This window comes from Pelecanus crispus, chromosome 1 (genome assembly GCF_030463565.1).
Source record: "Pelecanus crispus isolate bPelCri1 chromosome 1, bPelCri1.pri, whole genome shotgun sequence".
NCBI classification, from domain to species: Eukaryota; Metazoa; Chordata; class Aves; order Pelecaniformes; family Pelecanidae; genus Pelecanus; species Pelecanus crispus.
In genome coordinates this window covers 95289918-95312257 of record NC_134643.1, presented here as the reverse complement: position 1 = coordinate 95312257, position 22340 = coordinate 95289918, and the positions used below count along the sequence as shown (strand labels likewise).

Genomic DNA, 22340 nt, shown 5'->3' with positions numbered 1-22340 from the left:
CGAGCTGTTTATGGATGAAGTTGGAGGAAGATGTTTGACTTGGGTTTGCATGGGTGGTGGAGGGATGGGGATGTGGAGCGTGCACGGCGCATTCCCCAAGGACGAGCGTGGTTTCTGGGCTGAAGTAACTGCAGTCCCATATGGTGAAGGGATCAGAGCTGGCAGGGAGAGGATGAAGCCTTTCTTTACATCGGAGGAAGAAGCGTGGGGGCTTGGGAAGGGCAGCTGTTTCACTGGGAGTGACTCACTTCCCGGGGAAGTTGTCCCCGCAGGAGCCGGCACACCAAGTGACAGAACATAGATGGGGCCAAGCCTTGAAACCCCACAGCTGCTGGTAGCTCCGCTTTTCCTGCCCTGGGAAAGGACCTGGCCGTCCTTCCCCATATTGTTTTATTATTTGTAGGTCTCTGGTTTGTGTCTTTCCAGGGGGCTCAGTTAATTTTGCCTCACCCTTGGTCCCCACGAGCGGTAGGGAAGTGCTCACCTCATTCAGATGGCAAGCATCACTTGCCCGGAGAGGCAGAGGGACGATTGAAAACCCCAGCAGAAGAGCACCCTTCCACCTTTGGACAGGACCACAGTGGCCTGCATCGCCTGTGCTACTGGGAGGTCAATATCCCAGTTGTGGGTTTAGGAAAGACCCTTTCCCTTCCCTGTTCCATCGTTAAAATTTCCCTTCCTAGAAAAAAATACTCTTCCTTTTTTTTTTTTCTCCTGTGCTTTTCAGCCACACAGTTCCAGCAGAGTTTAGGGAAGAAATTGCTACTTATTGAGCAGAAAACCAAATCTCCCTTTTCCCCATCTGTTTCCTACCCCCACAAGAAATACAGCTGGACATGAACCCTCAGGCACTGTCCTTTAGATCTAGCCTGTCCTTTCTGTCCTACATCGACACCATTCCTGCAGACCTGTCTCAGGGTCAGAGAAGTCCTGCTGCTGAGAAATGTCCTGTTGTTGGCTGTGTTTGCACAGTAATTACCCCTGCTTATCCCAGAGCAATAACCCATTCCACCCACTTCTGTGGTTCCTTGAATCCGTCCTCCCACTTTATTGTGCACATCTCTAACAGGCAGGAGACTGCCCGGTGAGTGGAAGCGCTGCAGCATCTTGGCATGTCTCAATTTTAAACAGTATTGAAGTTTCGGCTGAAGGCTCTGATGGGCCCAAGGGAATGGGGGTAGAGGGGACAGCAGCTTCCTGTGGATTTCAGCAAAGCAGAGACAGAGCCGTTGCTGATCACCACAAATACCGGTGCTGCCATGAATTATGCATTCCTTGTTTAAAGAGAGGTCGCTCTCATCAATAATTGAAAGCTCCCTGCTCTGCCTTCAGCATCACATCTCCCGCACCGGGAGTTAGGGAACTCATGAAATCTGCATGGACTTCCTCAAGGTGGCTAGGGGTTGATGGAGGGAGGCAGCAAAATGCAGGCAAAACAAACCAAAAACCCTGCTGACAGTTTTGGTGCATGAAATTAAGAGTCATCTGCATCTGCCAGCAGCTCTGCTGCAGTTCTGCCCTCCTCTTCTCCCCACACCCCTCTCTCCTCCCCCCTCTGTGCCTCTCTCCATGCACAGAACGGTAGGCTTGCAAACGTGGTACAAACCAAGGTTAGAGGGTGTTTCTCGAAGCTTTTGGGTCCATTAGCTGAGACTAGTTTGGTTTGGGTGCTTTGCCTAGAAAAGACTTTACACTGGGTGGCAGGATGTTCCCAGGGGATAGTTTGAACTGTGAAATTTCTCCCTCTGGGAAGATAATGATCGTTAGAGTCTGTGTCTCAGGGCTGGAGTTGGTCCAGCATTCCGGGTCTTGTAAGCCTGGCTCAGACAGGCTGGCTACCCTGAACCAGAGGCTGCAAAATCATCTTTCTTGCAGAGCAAACTTTTTGAAAGGTGTGATTCTCTTCCTGAATCAGGCGAGTGGAGGCCAGAACTGAAACTTCAGAACAGAACTACCAAAGCCTGTGTGATCCTAACCATTTCTGAGTTATCAAAGAGGATGTAAATTGGACAGACAACCCTGGACAACAGGGCTCAGAAAATCACAGGTACCTGAACTCACACATCAGCCTTATAAACCCCAGTCAGCTGGGCTTCTCCCTAACCTTCACCTTTTTCTACCATTCACCCAACAGGTCCTTTCAAACTACTCTGCAACTCAGGGAGAAAATCACATATGTGACCTCCTAACGTTGTACCTGAACAGTGAGGCTGCCTGGGTTGTTCTCGAGCCTGGGAATCCTTATCCCTCTCCCAACATCTGAGCTGCCCTGCCTGTAGCAAATTGTACCCTGTGTTGGTAATTAGTCAAGAGCAGATGAAGGGATCGGTCACATGTGATGCTCTGAGCCTCAGCCAGATCTTCAGCATTGGTCTGGGGCATCCAAGCTGGGGCTGGGCTCTTCCCTCATGTGCTTTTCTCATTCTCTTCTCCCAGATTCTTTCAGATTAATGCCCCCTGCATCAGCGCATGAGCTTAAATGGAGACTGGATGCTGTTGTGTCCCAGGCATTGGAAAGTCTGACAAAGCAGCGCAAAGCGAGAGTAGTATGAGAAACATTTTGTCCCTGTCATACTCGGCTTTGTGCTCGGTGTGTGTGTTTGTTTATTTTTTAATGGAGAACAGAAGATTGATGGATGAAATTAAGAAGAGGGATGTGTAATTGGAAAACAGCTCAAGAAGGCTACAGGCAGCATATTGAAGGCATCCATCAAACATCCAGCTAATGTTGTTAAGGGTGTGTAACACAAACAAGGGCTGCAGGAGACACTAGGAAAAAAAGAAGAGGGAGGAGAAAAAGGAATAGGCAGGAGAGGGGAAAGAGCAAGGGAGGAGGAGAGCCAGCATGAGAATACAATCAATAATATTTGTATTGCAATCGCATCCAAAGGCTCCTATTGGGATTAGTGCAGGACTGTACAAGCACATTAAGAGACAGTCTCTGCCCACTACAGCTTAAACCCAGGAATTATGGGATGATCGCTGGGGATGGGTTTAGACGATCACAAAATTTTCTTCTGTTCTTGAATCTCATTTAATAGGATCTATCTTGAATGGGTTTAAAGGGAGAAGGAAGGTAGCTGGTTGTGCCAAGAATACACACAGTAATGCCTGCCAGCCAGGCATGCAATTAATCTGAGCCACTTAGGGGCCTTTGTTTTTAATTACAAAAAGTAAAAATATGTGCAGTAAACCTCCGTAAGCCCCACTGGGGCCATCAGCAGGCTACCCAGAGGCATTGACATGTGACTGGGTTTTGATGCTGTGTTTTCAGGAGGATGGGCTGATGCTTTAATGGACCACTTTGTGGGAAATATTCCATGCAGGGTTGACATAAGAAAATGCAAAGGGCCTTTGTGTGGGGAAGGAGAGAAGACGAAGGTTAAAATTATGAGTAGGCCAGGGGATTTCTCTAGTCCTGGAAACAGGGAAGAAGAGAGACTCTTAAGGACTGAGGAAAGGCAGGTGAAAGATGTGAAGGAACAGAGAAGAGCACAAGCATGATGAATGCAGGGGGCAGCAGTGGGGGAGAGAAGGTAAGGTTTTAAAGAGAAAATAAACTATTCCAAGACAGATTTTCTGAAAACGACACTGAAGTCAAAATCCTCTGTGAGGTTCACGAGTGACCTGGTGCTTTATGCGGGGTTTAACTCTTCAGCATTGCATGCTTTGGAAAAGCAATAGAGAGAAGGTGCATGTAGAAATAAATGAGCAAGGAGCACCAGGGGAGTTGCACACACAGACAGCATCTCCGCTTGTTTGCAGTGTTCAGGAAGCATGAACAGGGCTGGCTGTGAGGAGGAGGAGGAGAAAGAACTAGAAAGAGAATTCGTTAAAGCTCTTCTACCTCTGATCCACTCTCCTCTGTGCTCTCTTGGTAACACAGCTGCCACTGCCGCCTCCTCCTCTCCTTCCCTCCAGAAGCAACCTGAGTTTGCAGCAGTGGCAGGCCCGCTGCACAGAAACTGTGCCTGTATAATTAAGGGCTGTTATTAAAGGGAAAAACCATTGGCTGCCTGACTCTAGTGCAGGGACATTTGTAATTGCAAGCACCCCAGAGGAAGAAAGGAGCTGTCATGACCCCGAGCCAGGGCCCGGGTGGACCTAGGTGTTTGCTGCTGTTATGAAGCAGTGCAGAGCCCTCCTTGGATTTCTTTGGTGGCTCTCTCTGTTCTCATGGCCCTGAGTGATGGGAAGCTTTGCTCTGTGCTGCTACGCTGGTAAAGGAAGGGATTTCCTGGAGGGAAAGCAGCCCCTGGTGTGGGTAACACCATCCTGCCCCGTGCCCAGCCTAGATCTGTAGCTTACCAAACACCTACGCCTTCCGCACTGAAGCTTGAAATAGACTCTTGTACCTGCCCTGGACCCAGCCATCAGAAAGCAACGAAGTTATGCAGAGCCAGCGTGCTTGCTGCACAAGGTTCCTGCTGGCATCACCAAAACACTCCTGTGTGCCCCTGGCCACACAGGTTCCTTGGCCCACTTCTTGGTCCATTTTCCATAGCTTGAAAGCAGAGGAACGGCCACCACAGTGTTCCCTGAGTGAGGAGGTAAGAAGCATTAGAGATTATTAGCACAAACAGTTGGTTTGGGGATCAGTGGAGATAGGTTCCCTAGAGGGATTGCTCCAGTGTGGTACTGTTTGTGTCTAACAAGGAATGAGCTCATGTTGCAGCAATTTCCTTAATAGGGCTTGTGAGCATCTACTTGCCTGCCAGAAGACTTGCTGAGACATGCTAGTCTTCTGTCAGATTTGGCTGAAATGGGTTTGATGGTTATTGGCAGCAGAGCACTGATGAGCCCTGCGATCACATAATCCTTGTTTTGTCAGGAGACCAAGGCAAAATGTCAGGGAGAAAATTAAAGACAGGTCCCAAGAAGGTCCCAGAGGATGAATTTAGAATAGCATCCCCTGATACTTTCCAGCAGTACCATGTGGCTGCTGTCACTGCAAAGCAGAGCCCTTTCGGACCAGTTGTGGTGTTCCTTCTCACACGGTTCTCTAAGGCTGAAGCAGGGCAATCCTTCTTCCCCTTTGGACAGATGAGGAGCTGCTGGGCCCAGATCCTGGGAAAGGAGTTTCCTTTGCACTCAATGTGCCTATGTCCCTTTGAGGACCTTGGTTTTAGAATAATGACCTTCAGTACACCTAGGAAATCCCTGGCAGAGCAGGAATTTAAAGCCAACCAAGTTGAACCTGCTTTCCATCCTTTGTATCAGTGTGATGCCATCACCCTCTTCCCTCAGACTTCCTTCAGCCTAGGAGAGCAAGAGGGCCTGGTGGGGCTGTGCCATTCAGCAGCTCTCCAGTTCCCAGGGCCTGTGACTGTAGTTTCCCAACAGAAATCTCTCTGCAGCCACTTATGAAAGTTTTATGCTCCCTTTAGCCTCCTAGTGAGCATCGCTGTGGTAGCGAGGAAGTCCACCAGAAGTATTTGGCATCAGAAAGGTGATCCCAGAGAAAACAGATTACAGATGTTACCGGGAGGGAGAGTGGAATAAAATCCAGCTATCAAACATCAAGCAACCTGCTTAGAGTGATAGCAGAAGGTCCTCAGATGGTAATAAGTAACTTTGCTCTGTACCCTTCAGTGTTTCCATGGGCTGCTGTTCTGCAGCAGCAGAAGTGGATCCCTCTTTCTGGAGCGCTGCTTTTGTTGCTGGTGTGTAATAATTGGGAGTTTTTGTACCCAGAGAGGGACCAAAGCAGAAGCTAGAAGTTGGAGGAAAATGTTCCAGACAGTGTGCCAGAGCCATACAGGAGGCAGCATACGCACTAGGCAAGCCCATTTGATGTTGGACTTCCAGAGGTCATCTCTGGGATCTCATGTTTATATGACTTACTGCACACAGGCTGTTAAGGGTCTTTCAAACAGGTGAGCCAGGACTAGGATCTCATCAAACCATGACTATACACAGCGCTGAGTTATGTCCCTGAATAAATGGTCTGCAGTAGACATCCAAGTCCTTCAGTCTGTATTTTCCAAACTGATCATTAATTTTGGATACTTTGTTGAAGGCATGGCTACCTTGAGAAGCCAAGGATCTGATTTCCAGACAGACTGACTGCTCATTAATCATATGAACTAGTGGGAGCTGAAGGTGCTCAACAGTTGTGAAAAATCAAGTACAGGACTACTGTAGCTTAGACCACTGTAAATAAGACACCCCTTGTTCTTGATTAATCTTGATACTTTTGTCCTTTATTTCTCTTTATTTTCTTTTAGTTCCTCTCACCTTATAGGAGGAGTTTTGAAAACAAATGTTGTGATTCCTCAGATCTCATGATCATGTACATTACAGAAATGCTAAGAAAGAAATTAAAGTATTCTGAAGTCTGTGATTTAAACTAAATGCTGCAGTAGCCAAACACTGCAAGCCAGGAGTAGAAAGGGATGTGCGATAATTAAACTTTCAGCAGGTATCACCAGCATTGTGGAATGTCTGAGGCAGGGTTTTCATGGAAAACTTAGTAGGTGATAGTGTGCATCACTGATTGCCTCAATGCATCTGCATAAGGAGGATGAATTAAAACTGCAGGAGTGAAAGAGATACTGGCTATCTTGAGGATCCCTGACATATTCTGTTTTGTCCGCTTGTCTATGCAGGAACGCAAATCTTGCACACAGTTTTAAAAATTCTACAAAAGAAGCAAATTAAATGGTCACCACAAGCTCAGGAATGAATACCAGCCACAGAGAAGGGGCAAGTAATAGTCCTCTCTGGCTTCAGAATCAGCAACATGAACAACCCTAAGTCAAGGACAGTGGGTTCATCATGGGGCAGCAGGAGGTTCTTTACAGCAACATAAATAGATAAAAGCTTCTTCTATTCAATGGCACAGGAATTGGCCAGGGCAGCTGGTTAATGGTTCAGGCCTGCAATGTTAATGGGGTTCCTTGTAAACTTATACTTACACAAACGCTTTGCTGGATCAGGGCCCAACATTTATCATGCCTCCCTACAAGCAAGCCAAACTCAGTCTTTTAGTTTGGCCTTTAGACTTACTGTCCTAGTGTTTGTGGTGACTGCTATTTTGGAGGCTTTACTCTTTTCTCTGCTCCGAAGGGTAGAGAGATGCCTGGGCATTGGAAGCTCTCTGCAGTATGCTGAGGAGACGTAACCTTCTTACCACGCTCCTGATCGCCTTGCCATGGGCTCTTCTCCTAACCTTGTGGCACCAGTACCCAACCACCCGCTACCTCAGCCTACTGAGAAGTAAGTGCAAGAGTTCTGCTGTCAGTGTGCTGGTGGTTGCGATGACTGCTGGTATGAACCCTTGGTAGGAGATGCTCTCTCACAGGGTGGGTTAAACAAAGACAAACTTGCCTGAAGGCCCCCTCAGGGTTTGCCTACAGCAGGCACACAAACTGTTCTTAAGAGTGTGTTAAACATGCACCTTAGGCTGGCTTTGAGGAGAGGATGCTGATGTGCTGAGCACTGACTCCAGATAGATGTGTCCCCAGCACTCCCTGGAGAGGAGGCAGCCCGGCAGTGATTAGTTCTCTAACATCTTTCTTCTACTTCTTCTTCTTCTTCTTCTTCTTCTTCTTCTTCTTCTTCTTCTTCTTCTTCTTCTTCTTCTTCTTCTTCTTCTTCTTCCTTCCTTCCTTCCTTCCTTCCTTCCTTCCTTCCTTTTGAACCAGAAGAGACAGATGAGAACGTGACCTCTAAAGCTCTCCTCAATGGTACATCTGCACTGAGAGAAGAAAGCCTCCCATCATGCATTCGGCAGCCACAAAGCACAGGGACAACGCCTAAAGTCATCCAGAATTATGTGTACTCCAGGCCTCCCCCATGGTCAGACACCCTGCCAACCATCTTTGTTATCACCCCTACCTACACCCGGCCAGTGCAAAAAGCTGAGCTGACCCGTCTTGCCAACACCTTCCTACATGTACAGAACCTGCACTGGGTAGTGGTGGAGGACTCGCCCCGGAGGACCAACTTGGTATCCAACCTGCTGGAGAAGGCAGGGCTCAACTTCACTCACCTCAATGTGGAGACACCCAAGAGTCTGAAGCTGGGGCTGTCCTGGATCCCATCCCACACCCCAAGGGGGACACTACAGAGGAACCTGGGGCTGCACTGGCTGAGGGACAGCTTCAGCAACACTGCACCACCAGAAGGGGTAGTGTATTTTGCCGATGATGATAACACCTACAGCCTGGAGCTCTTTGAAGAGGTAAGAGCTGTAAAATTACATGGGACAGATAAGCAGGATGCAGCTGCAAAGCCTCTTAAGGCCATGTGCACTTGCAAAGACCTCTAAGATAGGGCTACCATGTGGACTTTTAGCATCAGCTGGGAGACAAGGGCTCTGGCATGTTGCCTACAGCCCTCCTCTCCCACTCTGCACTCAGTGGGAGCTGGGTATAGGGCAGATGCAAACCTATAGCTATGCAAACACAGTAGCCATGCTCTAAAGGGCTGAAAGAGCAAGGAGAACAGCTGCCATGGTATAGGCTGCAGATGTGAATAGCCACTCGCACAACGGTGCACCAGCTAGAGCCCCTTTTGCCAGGGACCAGAGGATACATACTCCAGAATTTATACGTCTCCTCAGGGAGAGCTGACCTGATTTAAATAAGCACTGAAGACAAACTTCTGGCAAAGCATAAATCTGCACTCTTGTAAGGGTGTGATGGGTAGGGAATGTTAGAAAAGTTGACTGACTTTCTAATCCACCTTTTCTCCTTGGCTGCCCTTCTGTACTCTGAGTTCCAGCCACCACAACAGGGCTGTGCCCCTGGGATCACAGAAGCTTGCCCAGACTTCTGCTGGAAACCTGGCTTTTGTGAGAGGCCAAGTCTATTGTAAACTTGCAAAAATGATTATTCAGCAAGCTCCCTTGTCACCAATTTAAGCCAAACTGTACTACACCACTTGAAATACAGAGTTACGCATCAGAACACATTTCCAGTTTTCATAATTTTCTCTGTTAAGCTCATCCTTTCTTATTTCTTTCCAGGTCCTTTCTGACAATTTCAGTAAAACCCCACTCTTTTAGGCAGTAGACACGGATGGAAGAACAAGGGTGGGGGAAATTTACAGTAAACGAGGACAAAGATGCATCAGTCAAGGAAGGAGATTACTTGCATGAGGGCGAAGTTGGAGTGAGTGGAGTTGATAATACGGAGCTAGAGGCCTGGAAGAAGTTGTGTTCGGCATTTACAAAAATGATAAAATTTTACAAAAAATGATAGAAATTCAGATGAGATCAGAAAACCAAAGGTTTTCTTTCTTCTGAGGGACTGAACATAAGCATGAAAAAGCAGTGAGTTTGGTGTTCAGAGAACATGCTAGAACAGCCTTGTGGCTTTGGAAGCTGTAGGTCTTCAAGCAGTAGCACAGGTGAACAAGAACTTGTGCTGCCTAGAGCTATGTGATTGTGTGCAAAGTCAACAGGGGAGGACAGGTGCCAATGAAAGCAAAGGATGGTATACTAATGGGGTGGGACAAACGTTGTGGGGTTGAATTCTCACAGCACTGTTTCTTTCTGGTACACAGATGCGCTACACAAGGAGGGTGTCAGTCTGGCCAGTGGCTTTTGTTGGGGGGCTGCGATATGAATCCCCAAAAGTGAGCCCAGCAGGGAAGGTGGTAGGCTGGAAAACCGTCTTTGACCCTAACCGGCCCTTTGCTATTGACATGGCTGGATTTGCTATCAGCATCAAGCTGATCTTGGAGAAGCCTCAGGCCAGTTTCAAGCTGGAAGGAGTTAAAGGAGGCTACCAGGAAACCAGTCTGCTGAAGGATCTAGTGACCATGGATGGGCTGGAGCCCAAAGCAGCCAACTGTACAAAGGTGAGCAGGACAAGACACCTTGAAAAATACATTCTTCTTGCTGGGTCCTGGCTGCTTTTGTAGCCTCCTGCCATGCTCCTCCACCTTCCACTGTGCCTGCCCTGTGCTGGTGCACGTCAGCACCAAACAGTGCTGGGATGGACGGGCAGAGCCTGCCAAATTCTTCACAGATGCAAAGCTCAGAGCACGCTGAGGAACAGTTAGTGCTATGCACTCTAACTGTGTTAATAAAGAGCCTCAGCCGTACAATTCGCACCCAGATTGCTTCTCCAAAATCCAGGAGGATTGGCCGAGGGTTGAGTCTGTGGTTTTGGTCCAGAATGATGCCTTCTCTTTGTCACTGTTTCATGTGCTTGTGAAGTCTCTCCCAGGTTCAACCCCTTTGGATCACATGCTTCAAATAGCTGCAAGCCCCAGGTTGCTCAGGATCCCACCCGATGGATGCGCTGCTCTCGGCATTTCCATGGCATCCGGAGCCCCTGAACTCTTTTGTGATTCCCTCTAGGTGTTGGTCTGGCACACAAGAACCGAGAGGCCCACTCTGGTTAATGAAGGCAAGCGTGGATTTACAGACCCCAGAGTAGAGGTGTAAGCACAGAGCCAGCTCCAGGGTGTGAGTACCCTTGTCTTTATTGGTTTTGGCAAGGCAAATAATCTGTACCTGTTTCCTTATTTATGCTATTATTTCCTCAAAGACTGCATATATGATTGTCCCAGTAACTCCCTTACCATGCCACCCTTTGCACAAGAAGTAGATCCTCATCTTTACCCACTTATGGTCTGCATTTCATACTCATTCAAGCCTCCTTGCAGTCCATGTGGAAGCTTTGCCTGCATACAGACAGAGAGAAAAGTGGTAGAAGAATCCTATGGCTTCACTCAGTAATAATGACAAGCCAAATTCCTTGCTCCCCTATTTCTGCCAGCTCCAAACTCTCTTCATTGTGGGAGTTGTCCTACAGTGTGTGGAAAGAGATCACACTCCTGCAGATAAGCTTTTCCACAGCAGCTCTGCCACTTCTGCAGTGCTCCGTGCATCCACCTTCAGCTTTTATCCTGCATGAACAACTGTGGTGTGGATGCAGCAGGGAAAGGTTGATGGGATACTTAGATGACCTCAACACAGGGACCAGCAAAGAGCAACCTACACAGACTCTCACAGAGTTTGAGTACCAACATTACTAGAGCTAGGAATACATCTGCTGCTGAGGAGAAATACTGAAGGCGCTAGGAGTGCTTTTGTGGTCCACAGAGCCAGGTTCAGCAGCTGGAGGAGGGATTATGGCAACCACCACAGGTGAGGGCAGGAATGTATCAGAGATCAGTGATATGTTCTTAGAAGTAGAGATTGATGAAGAACAGGTTTCAGAGGAGCTATGACCTTCTCTGCCAGCTGCCATGCCCTCTGATCGCAATGTCTGCCCTTGGCAGATTCCTAGCCCAAAAGTCCCAAAAGAATAAAGGTATCCAATTTGGGAGTACCCAGCTCTTTCTGGAATGACTCACATCTGTGGCAAGATACAGGATGCTGAATGACATACTCCTACTTCGGAAGATATTTCAGGGCTGCTTTCAGTTCTGACCCCAATATACACCTCAGCTCAGCTCTACCAGTGGAAATAAAACTGACAGCTTTTATGCAGGCAGTCATGAGTATGTCAACTTTTGCACTGATCTGCTGTGTGCATTACTAGTAGCTGCATACAGCATTTCCACATCATCTCATCATCTCTGAGTGACAGCTGTACAAAGTGCAAAGCAATCCCAGCAGCTGCACACCCAGCAGTAGATGGGAGGGACAGGAGTCAGTTGCCTAGACACCTGGTGCCGCCATAGGGACCCTGGGGTAGCCTACCTGGCCCTCCTGTAGGGCACAAACTCTGTACCATATCTCCCAGCTTTTCATTAATATGTCAGATATCCTAGCAATCTGTAAATGATGCTAGACACCTATGCTTAGGCAGCATTCCCTCTTTTAACCTGTGCTTCTGTGGAATCCACTAGCAGTAACAAGCTCATTTTACATACCCACCCATGCTGGGTCTGCGGTAGGCTAAAGCTACAATTGCCCAAACTCAGCTCATAAGGACTCAGAATCCAGTTAACTGGTGTGGAGGTACCACTTACTTTGTAAAGGATGAGCAGGCTTATAAAAACTCAAGACAGATTAGACCTGCCTTGCCTACTTGTCAGAGGAGGGGCTGACTGCTCCACTACAGATGCAGAGTGTTGATGCGACGTTTTCATAAATGTGCCATTTATGTATCTGCTCTTTTGTCCTCGCCCTCTCTCCCCGGCCAAACACTCAGCCATCCTCCATGAGAAATGCCACACACCTGCTGTGGGTTCTTATGGGAACGGCTCCCTGTAAGTCATTTATTGTGGGAAAGGGAAGCAACCAATCTGAGACATCAAGACACTGCCACCCATTCACCAGGAGGACTTGTCCACTCTTATCCAGAGCCATCCTCTCAGGGTGCTTTCAAGCCACAGTCTCAGCTGGGCCAGCTCTGTAGATTTTGAAGGAACTTTCCCACTTGCATTAGCAGAGAATTTGACCACTGTCTCTTCTGCACCAACGTCTGCCATGTGGGGCAGCTGCTCTGACCTGCCAAGTAGGCAGGTGGCATACACTCCAGGAGACACCTGCAAGGTAAATTGCTTGACTGGGTAGTCAAGCAAAATCATTAGATTCTCCCCCTTAAAGTTTTAAATTGAGACCTCTGGTGACGGCTATAGCATTTTGGAGGTCCTCGCTATCAATGCTGCTGAGCTTTAGAACCTTGACAGACATGATCTAGATAAGCCAGCGCTGAGAAAAAAAAAGAGGTAAAATTGCTCCCCTGAGGATGTTCTGTTCTTAGACACAATAGGGAGAATATTTCTGTCTTTCCTGTCTGGCAATTAGTTCTCATTGAGGATCAGATTGAGCCAGTCAAGTCCCAGACCTCCCAGAGGCCTCTTTCCCCTTTAACGCCTGCAGATGTGAGCCAGGCAGACACTGCTTGGTGTGGGATTTGGTGCTCTGCTAATCTCTAGTTGGACCACTGGCGTGGCTGCTTGGCGCATGTGCCTACTTGGTGGGTTGCTACAGATGCAGTGTAAAGGGACCTGCTGATCATGCGAACTGTGAAGATTGGGCTTCAATGGGTGCTGCATAAAAAAAAGCAGTTATTTTGTCCCAGCTGAAGTCCACTGTCTTCCTTGCCCACATTCCCACCACCCTTAGCTGTGTCCAGCTGAACCATGGCAGGTTTTTTGAGTCTGGGGGAGAAAACTCCGTGTGTCAAATCAGAGCAGATCTGCAAAGGGAGAGCAATAAGACACATCAGGGTTTTGCTTTTCACAAGAGACAACAAAAAGAAAAAGAAGAGCTCGACATTTAAAAAAAGGAAAGTGCTTTTCTTTTCTGCACTAGAAATTCTGCTTTTTTTGCTGCCTTGAGAACCATTAGGCAGGATGTGCTGGGATTGAGGATCAGGGGTGAGATCCTTAGCTACTTCCCCAGTTCCGTTGTGCAAAGTGGAGGAGCAGGAGGGACAAAAAGACGATCTCTGAGCCCATCTTCAGCTGGACAAAGGCTTTCACTGTGGAGGTATTGTGGAAAAAGGCCGTAAGCCTGGTCTCTGAGAGGCGATATGCAGGGTAGGAAGGGGAATGTGGAGGATGGGGGAAATCCTTGGGACTGTCTGTATTGCAACAGGGGCCACAGAGCAACCAAAAGCTATCACAGCATACGTCCCTGCTGACTGTATTGAAACCCCCTCGAAACACGGACTTTGGCTTCTGAGAGCAGCAGATGGAAATTAATTTTGCTTCATTTTTTTCTTTGTTAAGGCCCTGAAAACTATCACTCAAGACTGGTGTTATTATCTTATCCCAAGTAGCTAGCGATAGGACAAGAGGAAATGGGCTTAAGCTGCGCCAGGGGAGGTTTAGACTGGAAATTAGGAAAAATTTCTTTACGGAAAGGGTGGTCAGGCATTGGAACAGGCTGCCCAGAGAGGTGGTGGAGTCACCATCCCTGGAGGCGTTTAAAAAACGGGTAGATGTGGCACTTCGGGATATGGTTTAGTCTGGTCTACCCTTGATTAGTCTAGAGTGGGCTTGGTAGTGTAGGTTAATGGTTGGACTGGATGATCTTAAAGGTCTTTTCCAACCTAGATGATTCTATGATTCTATGATTCTATTAAAACTATCTATTCTTATTGCTAACATCTATTTACAGGCACCTGAGAGAGAAGAGTTTGCTTAGGTTAGCAGAGAACTCCTGCTGCCTTGTGATATTTGGAAACAGGGAAAGAAGTTTACTTGCATTTCAGAGCTTCCAGACAGACTGAACAGGGATCCTCAGATCTCATCCTCCTACTTTTTCTTTAAAAAAGTATCAGAGAGGTTAAAATAATGATTTTATGGGGAGAAAAAAAAAATCCTTCAAAAACTTTTTCTGACTCATAAATAAAGTATCCCAGCTAGGACTCTGTAGTGCGGATAGAACAGGCAGCTCTTCAGCCATATCCCCTGAAGCTGCATGTAGTGTGGTTGAGGAACCTGGTTACTGTTACCTACCTCGCATCTACCTGAACTAGGGGACAACCTTTGTTGGAAATGTGTGTCGTGCCCTGTTGTACTGGTTGCCCTGGTGTACTGTCAACAGCTCTGTCTCCTTCTTACCTCATCTTGTGTTTGTTTTGACAGAGGCAGTGACTGTTCCTGAAATTTGTCAGCAACTGCAGCAGCTGCGCGCACTGCCTGTTCTTCCCAGCCCTCTGCTCCAGCGCTGGAGGATGATCAACACCCCCAAACGTAGCCACGCTGATCAGCTCCCACTGCCTGAAAGGTGGTAACAAGCAGGGGCAGAGCTGATGGGGTGCCCTGCGATCCTACGGTTCTTCACCTTTGAATTCGTGCCCTGGCTCCCATTCCCCACCTGGGAGAGGAGTGCTTCCCTTCCCCTGTGGGCTCTGTGTTTTTAACCATTCGTTAAAATTATTAGATGCGATCTCCATTCTCGGCTGTGCCAGCACAGAGGCTGAAATCCAGGATGGGTGCGCGTGCCTCTGAAGATCCCTCCTAGCATATCGTCAAACCTGAGCTTCAGTACAGCAGCTGTGAGCTGCAGCGGTTCAAGGACAGGAGCTGTCACAAAAGCACAAACATGGATCTGTCAGCCTGAGATTGGTATGCTCTCAAAACAGCTTTAAAACAAAGCTAGCCTGAGAGAGGATCTCCCTCTGAAGGATGCACTCAGATACCTACACAGATGAGTCTTCAGTGCGGGGGAAGGAGCTGTGCTGAAGCGCCTCATTTTGGGTTTGGAAGTTCAGAAGGGATCTGGTGCTTATGCCTCAGCTGAGATCTTGAACTGACCTCGCTTAAGGTTGTTTTGGAAAATGTTGTCCCAGATCCCCAGGCCCAGAGCCCTCTGGATAAAGTTCCTCTCCCGCTCAGGGAGACCCAGCAGGTACTGTACCTCAAGCCATGCCTCCACGTCTCACTGCAGAGACCAGAAAGCAGGGGCAAAGATGGGTGGACTTGAAAGTGTTGTTCCTAGACTGGAACCCTGCTGCAGCACTGTCAGGCACTTCAGCAGCCTCGGATCACGCATACGGACTTGCTTCCTAGACCTCCAGAGAGGAAGACACCTCTCTGGGGTGGAGGTGGGTGAGAAGCGCTCAGAGAAGAGAAACCCTCAGCCTGCACTCATCTCCTGTGAGAACGTTGAGGAATGTGGAGAGACATCATCAGGAAACTATCTTGAGCACGAAGATGACAACTGAAATAGCAAATGTGACAAGGTTTTCAGTTGAACTTTGAAAGGCATGTGTGGCCCCGTGAAGAGAGAGGAGACAGTGTCATGTGGAAGGGTTTCCCTTTTCCTCAATAAAACAGGAAGACAGCCAGGTGGAAGGCAGCCCACAAAGGAGGAGGTGGCAAATGAGGACTGAAGGAAAGATGCACTGGATTAAAAGCACAAGTGTTGGTACCATGTGTGTGCGTGGGGAGTGGTGTCGCTGTGACTTTTCCAGGAAGATTCCTTGAATGACCCAGAAACCCCTCTGAGCACATCCTGAAAACCATCTTCACTCAGGCCATGAGAAACAAGGCTTTAGGCATTCAAAACACATTGAGGATTTCACAGCTGGGGGAAAGTTATGAGCAATTGAATCATCCCCCACCCAAGAAATTCTGGGCTGGCAGGAGACTTATTTATTTGTTGATTTATTTATACTAGAATTCTTCTCTGCCTATTCCTTGTTTAGGGGTTTTTTTAGCTTAGATCACCTGACATGTTCATGAAAACATTTTTCCCGCCTCGCTGCAGACTCTCACAGAACAGTAGAGCTTGGTGTTCACCGATGAATGTCATATGTTCTGCGCTCCCCGGGGTTTCTTTACAATGGTGTCTTAGACTGGCAAAATAATCAGAAACACAGCAAGGGGGGAGTACAGCGAAGGGAATTACAGTTCCTTTATGCAAGAGACGTGGGTGGCACTAAGTTTCTGGCTCCCGAGCAATCGTAGCGAGGTAAAAACATGTGCAAAGGAGTGCCTCACTCAGCAGATAGTCCCCATGGGATCTCAGGAAGCCTCCATGAAGGGGGCTCTTCAAAGGGTATCTGAGAGAGGGAGTCGGTCCATGTTCCCTCACATGGGGAACGAGCAGCCATGCAGCCTGCTATGGGAGGGTGGCTGAAGTACAGGGCGGGGCAAAGGGGGTGAGATGCCTCCTGTCAGAGAGGAAGGCGGGAGAAATCAAAGAACAAGCAGCAAACAGAGAAATGGAGGCTGCGTCTAGTGAGGCCTAGGCCAGGGTCTTTCTGGATGAACACACCCAGCACTACAAGGCCACCCTGCCAGCCATCTCAGCACGAAGGAATACTGAATGGGCCCTGAAAGCGGTGTCTTCTCTGGGTCCTAGAAAGGTCCTTACAGAGCAAGGGTCTGGCACTGGATAGCATGAAGGAAGCGTGGCGTCTACAAAGCACTTTTCATTCTCCGTTTGTCAGAGCTTTGTGTCCTGTCCGCTGCAGGAGGTAACAGGCTTTGCACTCCAGTGGGCTTTGCCGACCCATCCCTGCCACCAGGCAGGGGGGCTCAGTGCTTCCACCCAGCACTAAACCAAGATTAAGTCCACTTCTTTGTGGTTTCAATGAATGAGCAAGAGTGAGGGAATAAAGGATTTATGAGCCCCCATTTTCCCCTCTGAGATGGGCAAGGTTTCTGCCCGTATGAACAGGAGGGGATATGGTGATTAATTCCCTGGCTTTTAATCTCATGCAGGTCTTACATGGGGTTTTGGCACTGCTGGTGTGTGTTTGTAGCAAGGGTCTATTCCCGTTGCAAAGGATGCCCTCCACACACATGTGTTTTTAGAGAGTTTTTCTCTCTGCATCCCTATAAGAAAGCAAAATTATGATTCCTGTTTTTCCCACTGGCGACCTGGATTCCAGAGATGTGAGCTGCACTGTCAGTTCAGTGCTGGTCGGAGCCTGCTGTCACAACCAGCCCTATTGCACCATCTCCATTCTTGCCCCAGCCTGGCCCTGTGGAAGAGAGTTTCTGTGAATCAAGAAATTCTGTCAGTCAATAAATTGTGCAGGACCAAGACCTTGTATTGACACCATGGATGTACACAGCTGATATTCCAGGCTAGTAGACATGTGGACCTGTTCAGCACAAATACTGCTTTTCTCTGTAGAGCAGCCTAAGGACAGAAAGGCCTACTGCCGGCCAAGGCGTATCAGCTAAGGGTAGGTGTGTAAGAGACACCACAAGTTAAGATGGAAGTTTCTTAGCAGAGCTGCGTGGGAGACCCCAGGAGTGGAGCAGCGGTCAGAGTTACAGACTTCAGGGAAAGTGAATGCAATAAGGAGGGAAGCTGCAGATCAAGCCTGAAGCATTTAAAGAAGAGAAGGCATCCCAGCGCCTGTTTTTTACTAGCATATTAGTATCTGATATTCATGTTCTCTGAGATTCATCCAATTAACCAACCAATGAATATTACTAACATTTCCTGTTGCAGAAAATACTGTTGACAAAGGAAGGAGAATGTCAAGAAAGTAATTTTTAATGGTTATTTATTTATATTGAATGGTACTAGAGCGTTATTAAATATGATGTGAATAGTACGATATTGCACCATTGTCCTGTCTTGCAGCATAAGTGCTTACCTCTTTTCCAGGAAAACACAGCAGACTCTGTAATCAAGCATGTATGAGTTTTAGTTGTTGCCATTTCAAGGGTACTCCCTTCAGTCTTCATCTGCCCCAAATGCCCGAAGAGAAATTCCAGCAAAAACATTTCAGGTCCCTGAGACTGGTGCCTGCATTATGGAGATGAAGGAAAGAGACAGGAGACAGGAAAATGTAGCCTGAACTCCATAGTCTTGTGGCATCTCTAGCAGCAAGCTGTCATTTTGGTGACGAGGTGACAGTCCCTACTGAGATTGCCCTCTAAAGGTGCTGACCACAACTCTCAAGTGGGTGGTGGTCAAAACAGAGCAGGCAAGTCAGTACTCCATCACAGGGGAGAGGGGAAAGGTGCCACAAACGGTCTCAGTGCAAATGCAAGTTGTGCTGCACAGTCATGCCTAAACAAGGCTGCTGCTGGCAGTGAGCAAGCTGCCCGGGTTCTTTGGAGGTCTACTGGGCGACATTATGAGGTCTGCTCTACAGGGTGCATCGCATCCACTCCAGCTCTGTTGGGCCAGCCAGCTCCTGCACACTGTCCTCTCCCCTGGGAAGAGCCAGGACAAGCTCTCCTGGCAGCAGTATGGTGAAACACAAGGGATCTCCTGCAGGAATGCGGTGACACATCACGTCTCAGGTGTCAGCAAAAATTAATCCAAGGTCATATATCCATTTGGCCTGTCTGCTCTGTGAAAAGTCTCTCCCAAGTAGCTGTGGAGGCCATGAAACCTCTCAAGAGATGTTTCTCAACTTCCTTCTTCCTGGAGGAGGACCAGCTGCTCAGGTCAGGAAGCGATGGGAAGCAGGCGAGGGCAGTAGCATGTGGCCCTCTGCAATACAGCCCACTGCATCTCCTGGGGCAAGGGGGAGACAGCCAGGCGCGGCACCAGCAGAGTAAGGAAGCACAGGCTAAGGCATTACAAGGCTTGGTCCTCCTACCAACTGCACACTGTTTCAGTCCCTGGTTCTGCCAGTCTCTGTAAGCTACAACCCACTGGGGAAAATGTATGAACTCTCATTAGAGCACTAGATGTCGGTCCAGTGAGATCAGGTAGGGAAATGACTCTAGTCTCCTGGTTCCTCCTTCTCTCCAAACTGGAGGAGAATGGATGGGCCTATTTGACAGGAGCCCACTGTTAGCTAATCCACAAGCCTGGAAGAAGCTAATAGACCCGGGTCCTGTTTTTAATGTTCTCACTGATTTACTCTGTCATTTGGCCAAGGTACGTCACATCAGCTATCTGTAACTTTGGGTTTTTTTAACAACAAGGGACCCACCTCCCAGAAACATGGAAGCACTTTTAAGACTCTTTTGAGGAAGCATTGCTAAAAATTTACCATACTAGAGTACAAGTTCCTCCCCTCCTTGGGCCCTGTGTTACAAGGCCAAGCTTTCCAGCCACTCTGCTGCATTTTCAACAGGGATCTGGTGCAGGCCCCAGTAGACAAAGCAGGGGGGAGAAGGGGAAAGAGAAAGAGCAAGCAAGAATGAATCTTATTAAATGGAGCAAGGTACTTCTCTCAGTCTCTCATCACGTTCAGGGCTGATTGGAGGTGAAATTACACTTGGAGGAGGGGAAGCCCCCTCCCCTGGGACAATCCAGAGGCTCTTGCACAAACTTAATTTCAAGCTCTGTTGAAGATGGTGTTTGTCTTTTTTTTTTTTTTTGTATGCATTCAATTTAATTTCTCAGGCAGATGTGTGAAAATGAGAAAGGCAGACCTTTGACTGTGAAGAGAGCCCGGTGCCTGCTTCTTATAGATCCAGTCTCACATAGTTTTCCTCCATCACTGCCCTCAATAAATCTGTGTGCAGGGCTTGCTAAAATGCCCACCACCTCCCTTCCACGCTTCAGTGGAGACGGTGAAATTATTTTTTTTGCATTTAAGCGATCTGATTAATTTTTAATTCAAAACACCCCCCAGCTTTTGACAGCTCTGTTTAAAACAGGAGCACTGTGACCTTGAAGAGGCTCAGACCTGCTGGCACCATGAAGTTCTGATCTGTACTCTGCTCTCCAGTCTGTACTTGCTTGCTTTCTTGTGAGGACAAGGCTCGTGGTGATTTCTGATCCACCCATTTCGGTGATGATGGCTGAAGGGGAAGGAGAGGAGCTGCATTTGGTTTTGGAAGGCTCCTGTGGGAGACGTTCCTGGAGATTTAGCTCTCCCAGCCTGCACAGAAATGCGTGCTTCTCAGCTCCTCAGCAGACAGTTGGTCTGGCTAGTTGTTAGCTTTCCAGTCTTGAGAGCATATATATACACAGGTAAAAATACAGCTTAGGGAAGGTTGTTGCCTTCCCAGCTGACCTGCTTGTTGTGCCCAGGGACAGGCACAAGATGACGATTTTTACAGCTAAGCCCTGACTGCCAGGAAGTGATCAGAGCTGCTGGCGCAGGACAGTTCCAGCAGGTCCCACTTCTCCCTGCCTCCTAGACAGAAGGAGGCAGACAGGCCTTGCCCAATTTGTTCCTACATTGTGATTTCCTACTGTGACCCAAGGGAGGATCGCAAGAAAAGCATAAAGCATAAAGCAGTACCAGGCTCTGAAACAATTGCTGTCTGCAGCCCCAGGCAGATGGACTGACAGCACAATCTTGTATGCCCCATCTCATTAAGAAATCAGCCGCTAAAGAGACGGGTGTAAAAGCCAAAATTTGTATGGGCAATGAGGCCATAACAGGAGGTCCCTCGCTGTGGCGGCTACGCTGCTGTGGTCCCTCCAAGTGTAGGTGGAGAGTAGTGTATTCATAGAATCATAGAATCATAGAATCTCTCAAGCTGAAAGGGACCCATAAGGATCATCGAGTCCAACTCCCCGCTCCTCGCAGGACTACCTAAAACTAAACCATATGACTAAGAACGTCATCCAGATGTTCCTTGAATTCTGATGGTCTTGGTGCCCTGACCACTTCCCTGGGGAGCCTGTTCCAGTGACTGCCCACCATCTCAGTGAAGAACCTTTGCCGAATGTCCAGTCTGAACTTCCCCTGATGCAGCTTCATTTCATTGCCTTGTGTCCTATGGGTGGTCACCAGAGAGAGGAGATCAGCGCCTCCCACTCAAATTAGCAAGCCTATCGTCAGCTTTAGCATAGTATATAACCTAGGACAAAAGGACTGTACAGTTGTTTTGTAAATGTAGCAGAGTCTTTTGCTGTGAATTAACTCCAGAGCTATGGCAATGCAGTGTGAAGGTGAAACAGACATTGTCTGTACTTAGCTAGCTGAAGACAAAGCTATAACCTGGCCTTTTCCTCAGGAACAGATATACAAAGAGAAGGAAAAAAATCACCACTGCTGCACAGCCATGCAAAGAAGTCCCATAGCTCAGGAACACTGATGAAACAGAGAAAATTGAAAAATAAGACAGAACTTTGTTTTGCTGCACTGGAAATACCACAGAATTGGGAGGAAAGGAAAGTAAGAAGCAGCATCCTTCCCACCACACGCACATTAACAAGAACAAAGACAGTAACAAAAAAGCAAAGGAAAAGGATCTATTTTACAAAGCTGTAAAATCTCAATTTTCAGACGCTTCCACTGCTTTACATTCATAGTTTCAAGTTAAAAAAAAACCAACCCAACCCAAACTGTTTCATGGTCAGAGGTGCTAACTATAGACTTGTGGAGATACATGCCTATGATGATAACTGTCCAAAGACATCCCATAAGGGGACAGGTTCAAGAAGAGGCAGTTCGGTATTCAGTTTCTCTCTCCCTGCTCAGTTCGGTAAGCAAGTCAGAGCCGGGACAGCGGCCGGGGCTTGAAAGAGGGGACGAGCCCCGGCGCAGCCCCGCAGCCGCCCCCACCCCTCTCCCCTCCGCTCCACAGCGCCGCGACCCGGCCGTTACCCGGCGGCCACCCCGGCTGAGGGCCGCGGCAGCGCCGGGCACTGAGGGAGCCCGGGGACTACATCTCCCAGCATGCCGCGCGGCGCCGCAGCCCGGCCGGGCCCCGCCCCGCCCCGCTTTGCACGCCGGGAGCTGTAGTCTCGCCGGAAAGCGGGAGGGGTGCGCACGGGCTCCTCCGCATGCAAACGACGGGCGCGGGGCGTGGCCGCGGTGGCGGTTGCGTGACGGTTGGGCGGAAACGGCCGCGCCGCCGCCCGCGCTGTGGCGGGGTGAGGGCTCTGGCTTCCTCAGCCCGGGCTGGGGCGGAGCGGGGGAAGGTCGGGCTGCCGGGAGCCTCCGGGGGGCTTACAGGCGAGCCTACCCCCGCCGGCCGGGTGCCGCTCTGCCCCCGGGCGTGCGGTCCTCTCCCGGAGCCGTGCTTCCCGCGGTTGCCCCTGCCTCAGAGAGCCTGTCCGGCGGGGATAGGCGTAAGGGAGCGGGAGGGCG

At 48.7% G+C, this 22340-nt stretch overlaps 1 protein-coding gene across 2 annotated transcripts; it reads left to right on the top strand.

Moving 5' to 3' along the window:
- Positions 1 to 7106: 7106 nt before the first annotated feature.
- Positions 7107 to 10399, top strand: LOC104037877 (galactosylgalactosylxylosylprotein 3-beta-glucuronosyltransferase 1). 2 transcript variants are annotated; one of them, XM_075717719.1, is made up of 4 exons: positions 7107 to 7218; positions 7656 to 8185; positions 9511 to 9807; positions 10313 to 10399. In XM_075717719.1, exons 1-4 carry the CDS (start codon positions 7107 to 7109, stop codon positions 10397 to 10399), a joined length of 1026 nt encoding a protein of 341 aa, XP_075573834.1. The 2 variants fall into 2 exon arrangements, with proteins under 2 accessions (XP_075573834.1, XP_009490361.1); XM_009492086.1 differs by having other exon boundaries at positions 7647 to 8185.
- The last annotated feature ends 11941 nt before the right edge of the window (positions 10400 to 22340 follow it).

Excerpts from the sequence above, each read along its gene's own strand:
- LOC104037877 (XM_009492086.1), top strand. The coding sequence starts at position 7,107 with ATGCTGAGGAGACGTAACCTTCTTACCACGCTCCTGATCGCCTTGCCA. Across the intron at positions 8,186-9,510 it reads GCCTGGAGCTCTTTGAAGAG|ATGCGCTACACAAGGAGGGT; the intron begins GTAAGAGCTGTA and ends TCTGGTACACAG. Across the intron at positions 9,808-10,312 it reads AAGCAGCCAACTGTACAAAG|GTGTTGGTCTGGCACACAAG; the intron begins GTGAGCAGGACA and ends GATTCCCTCTAG.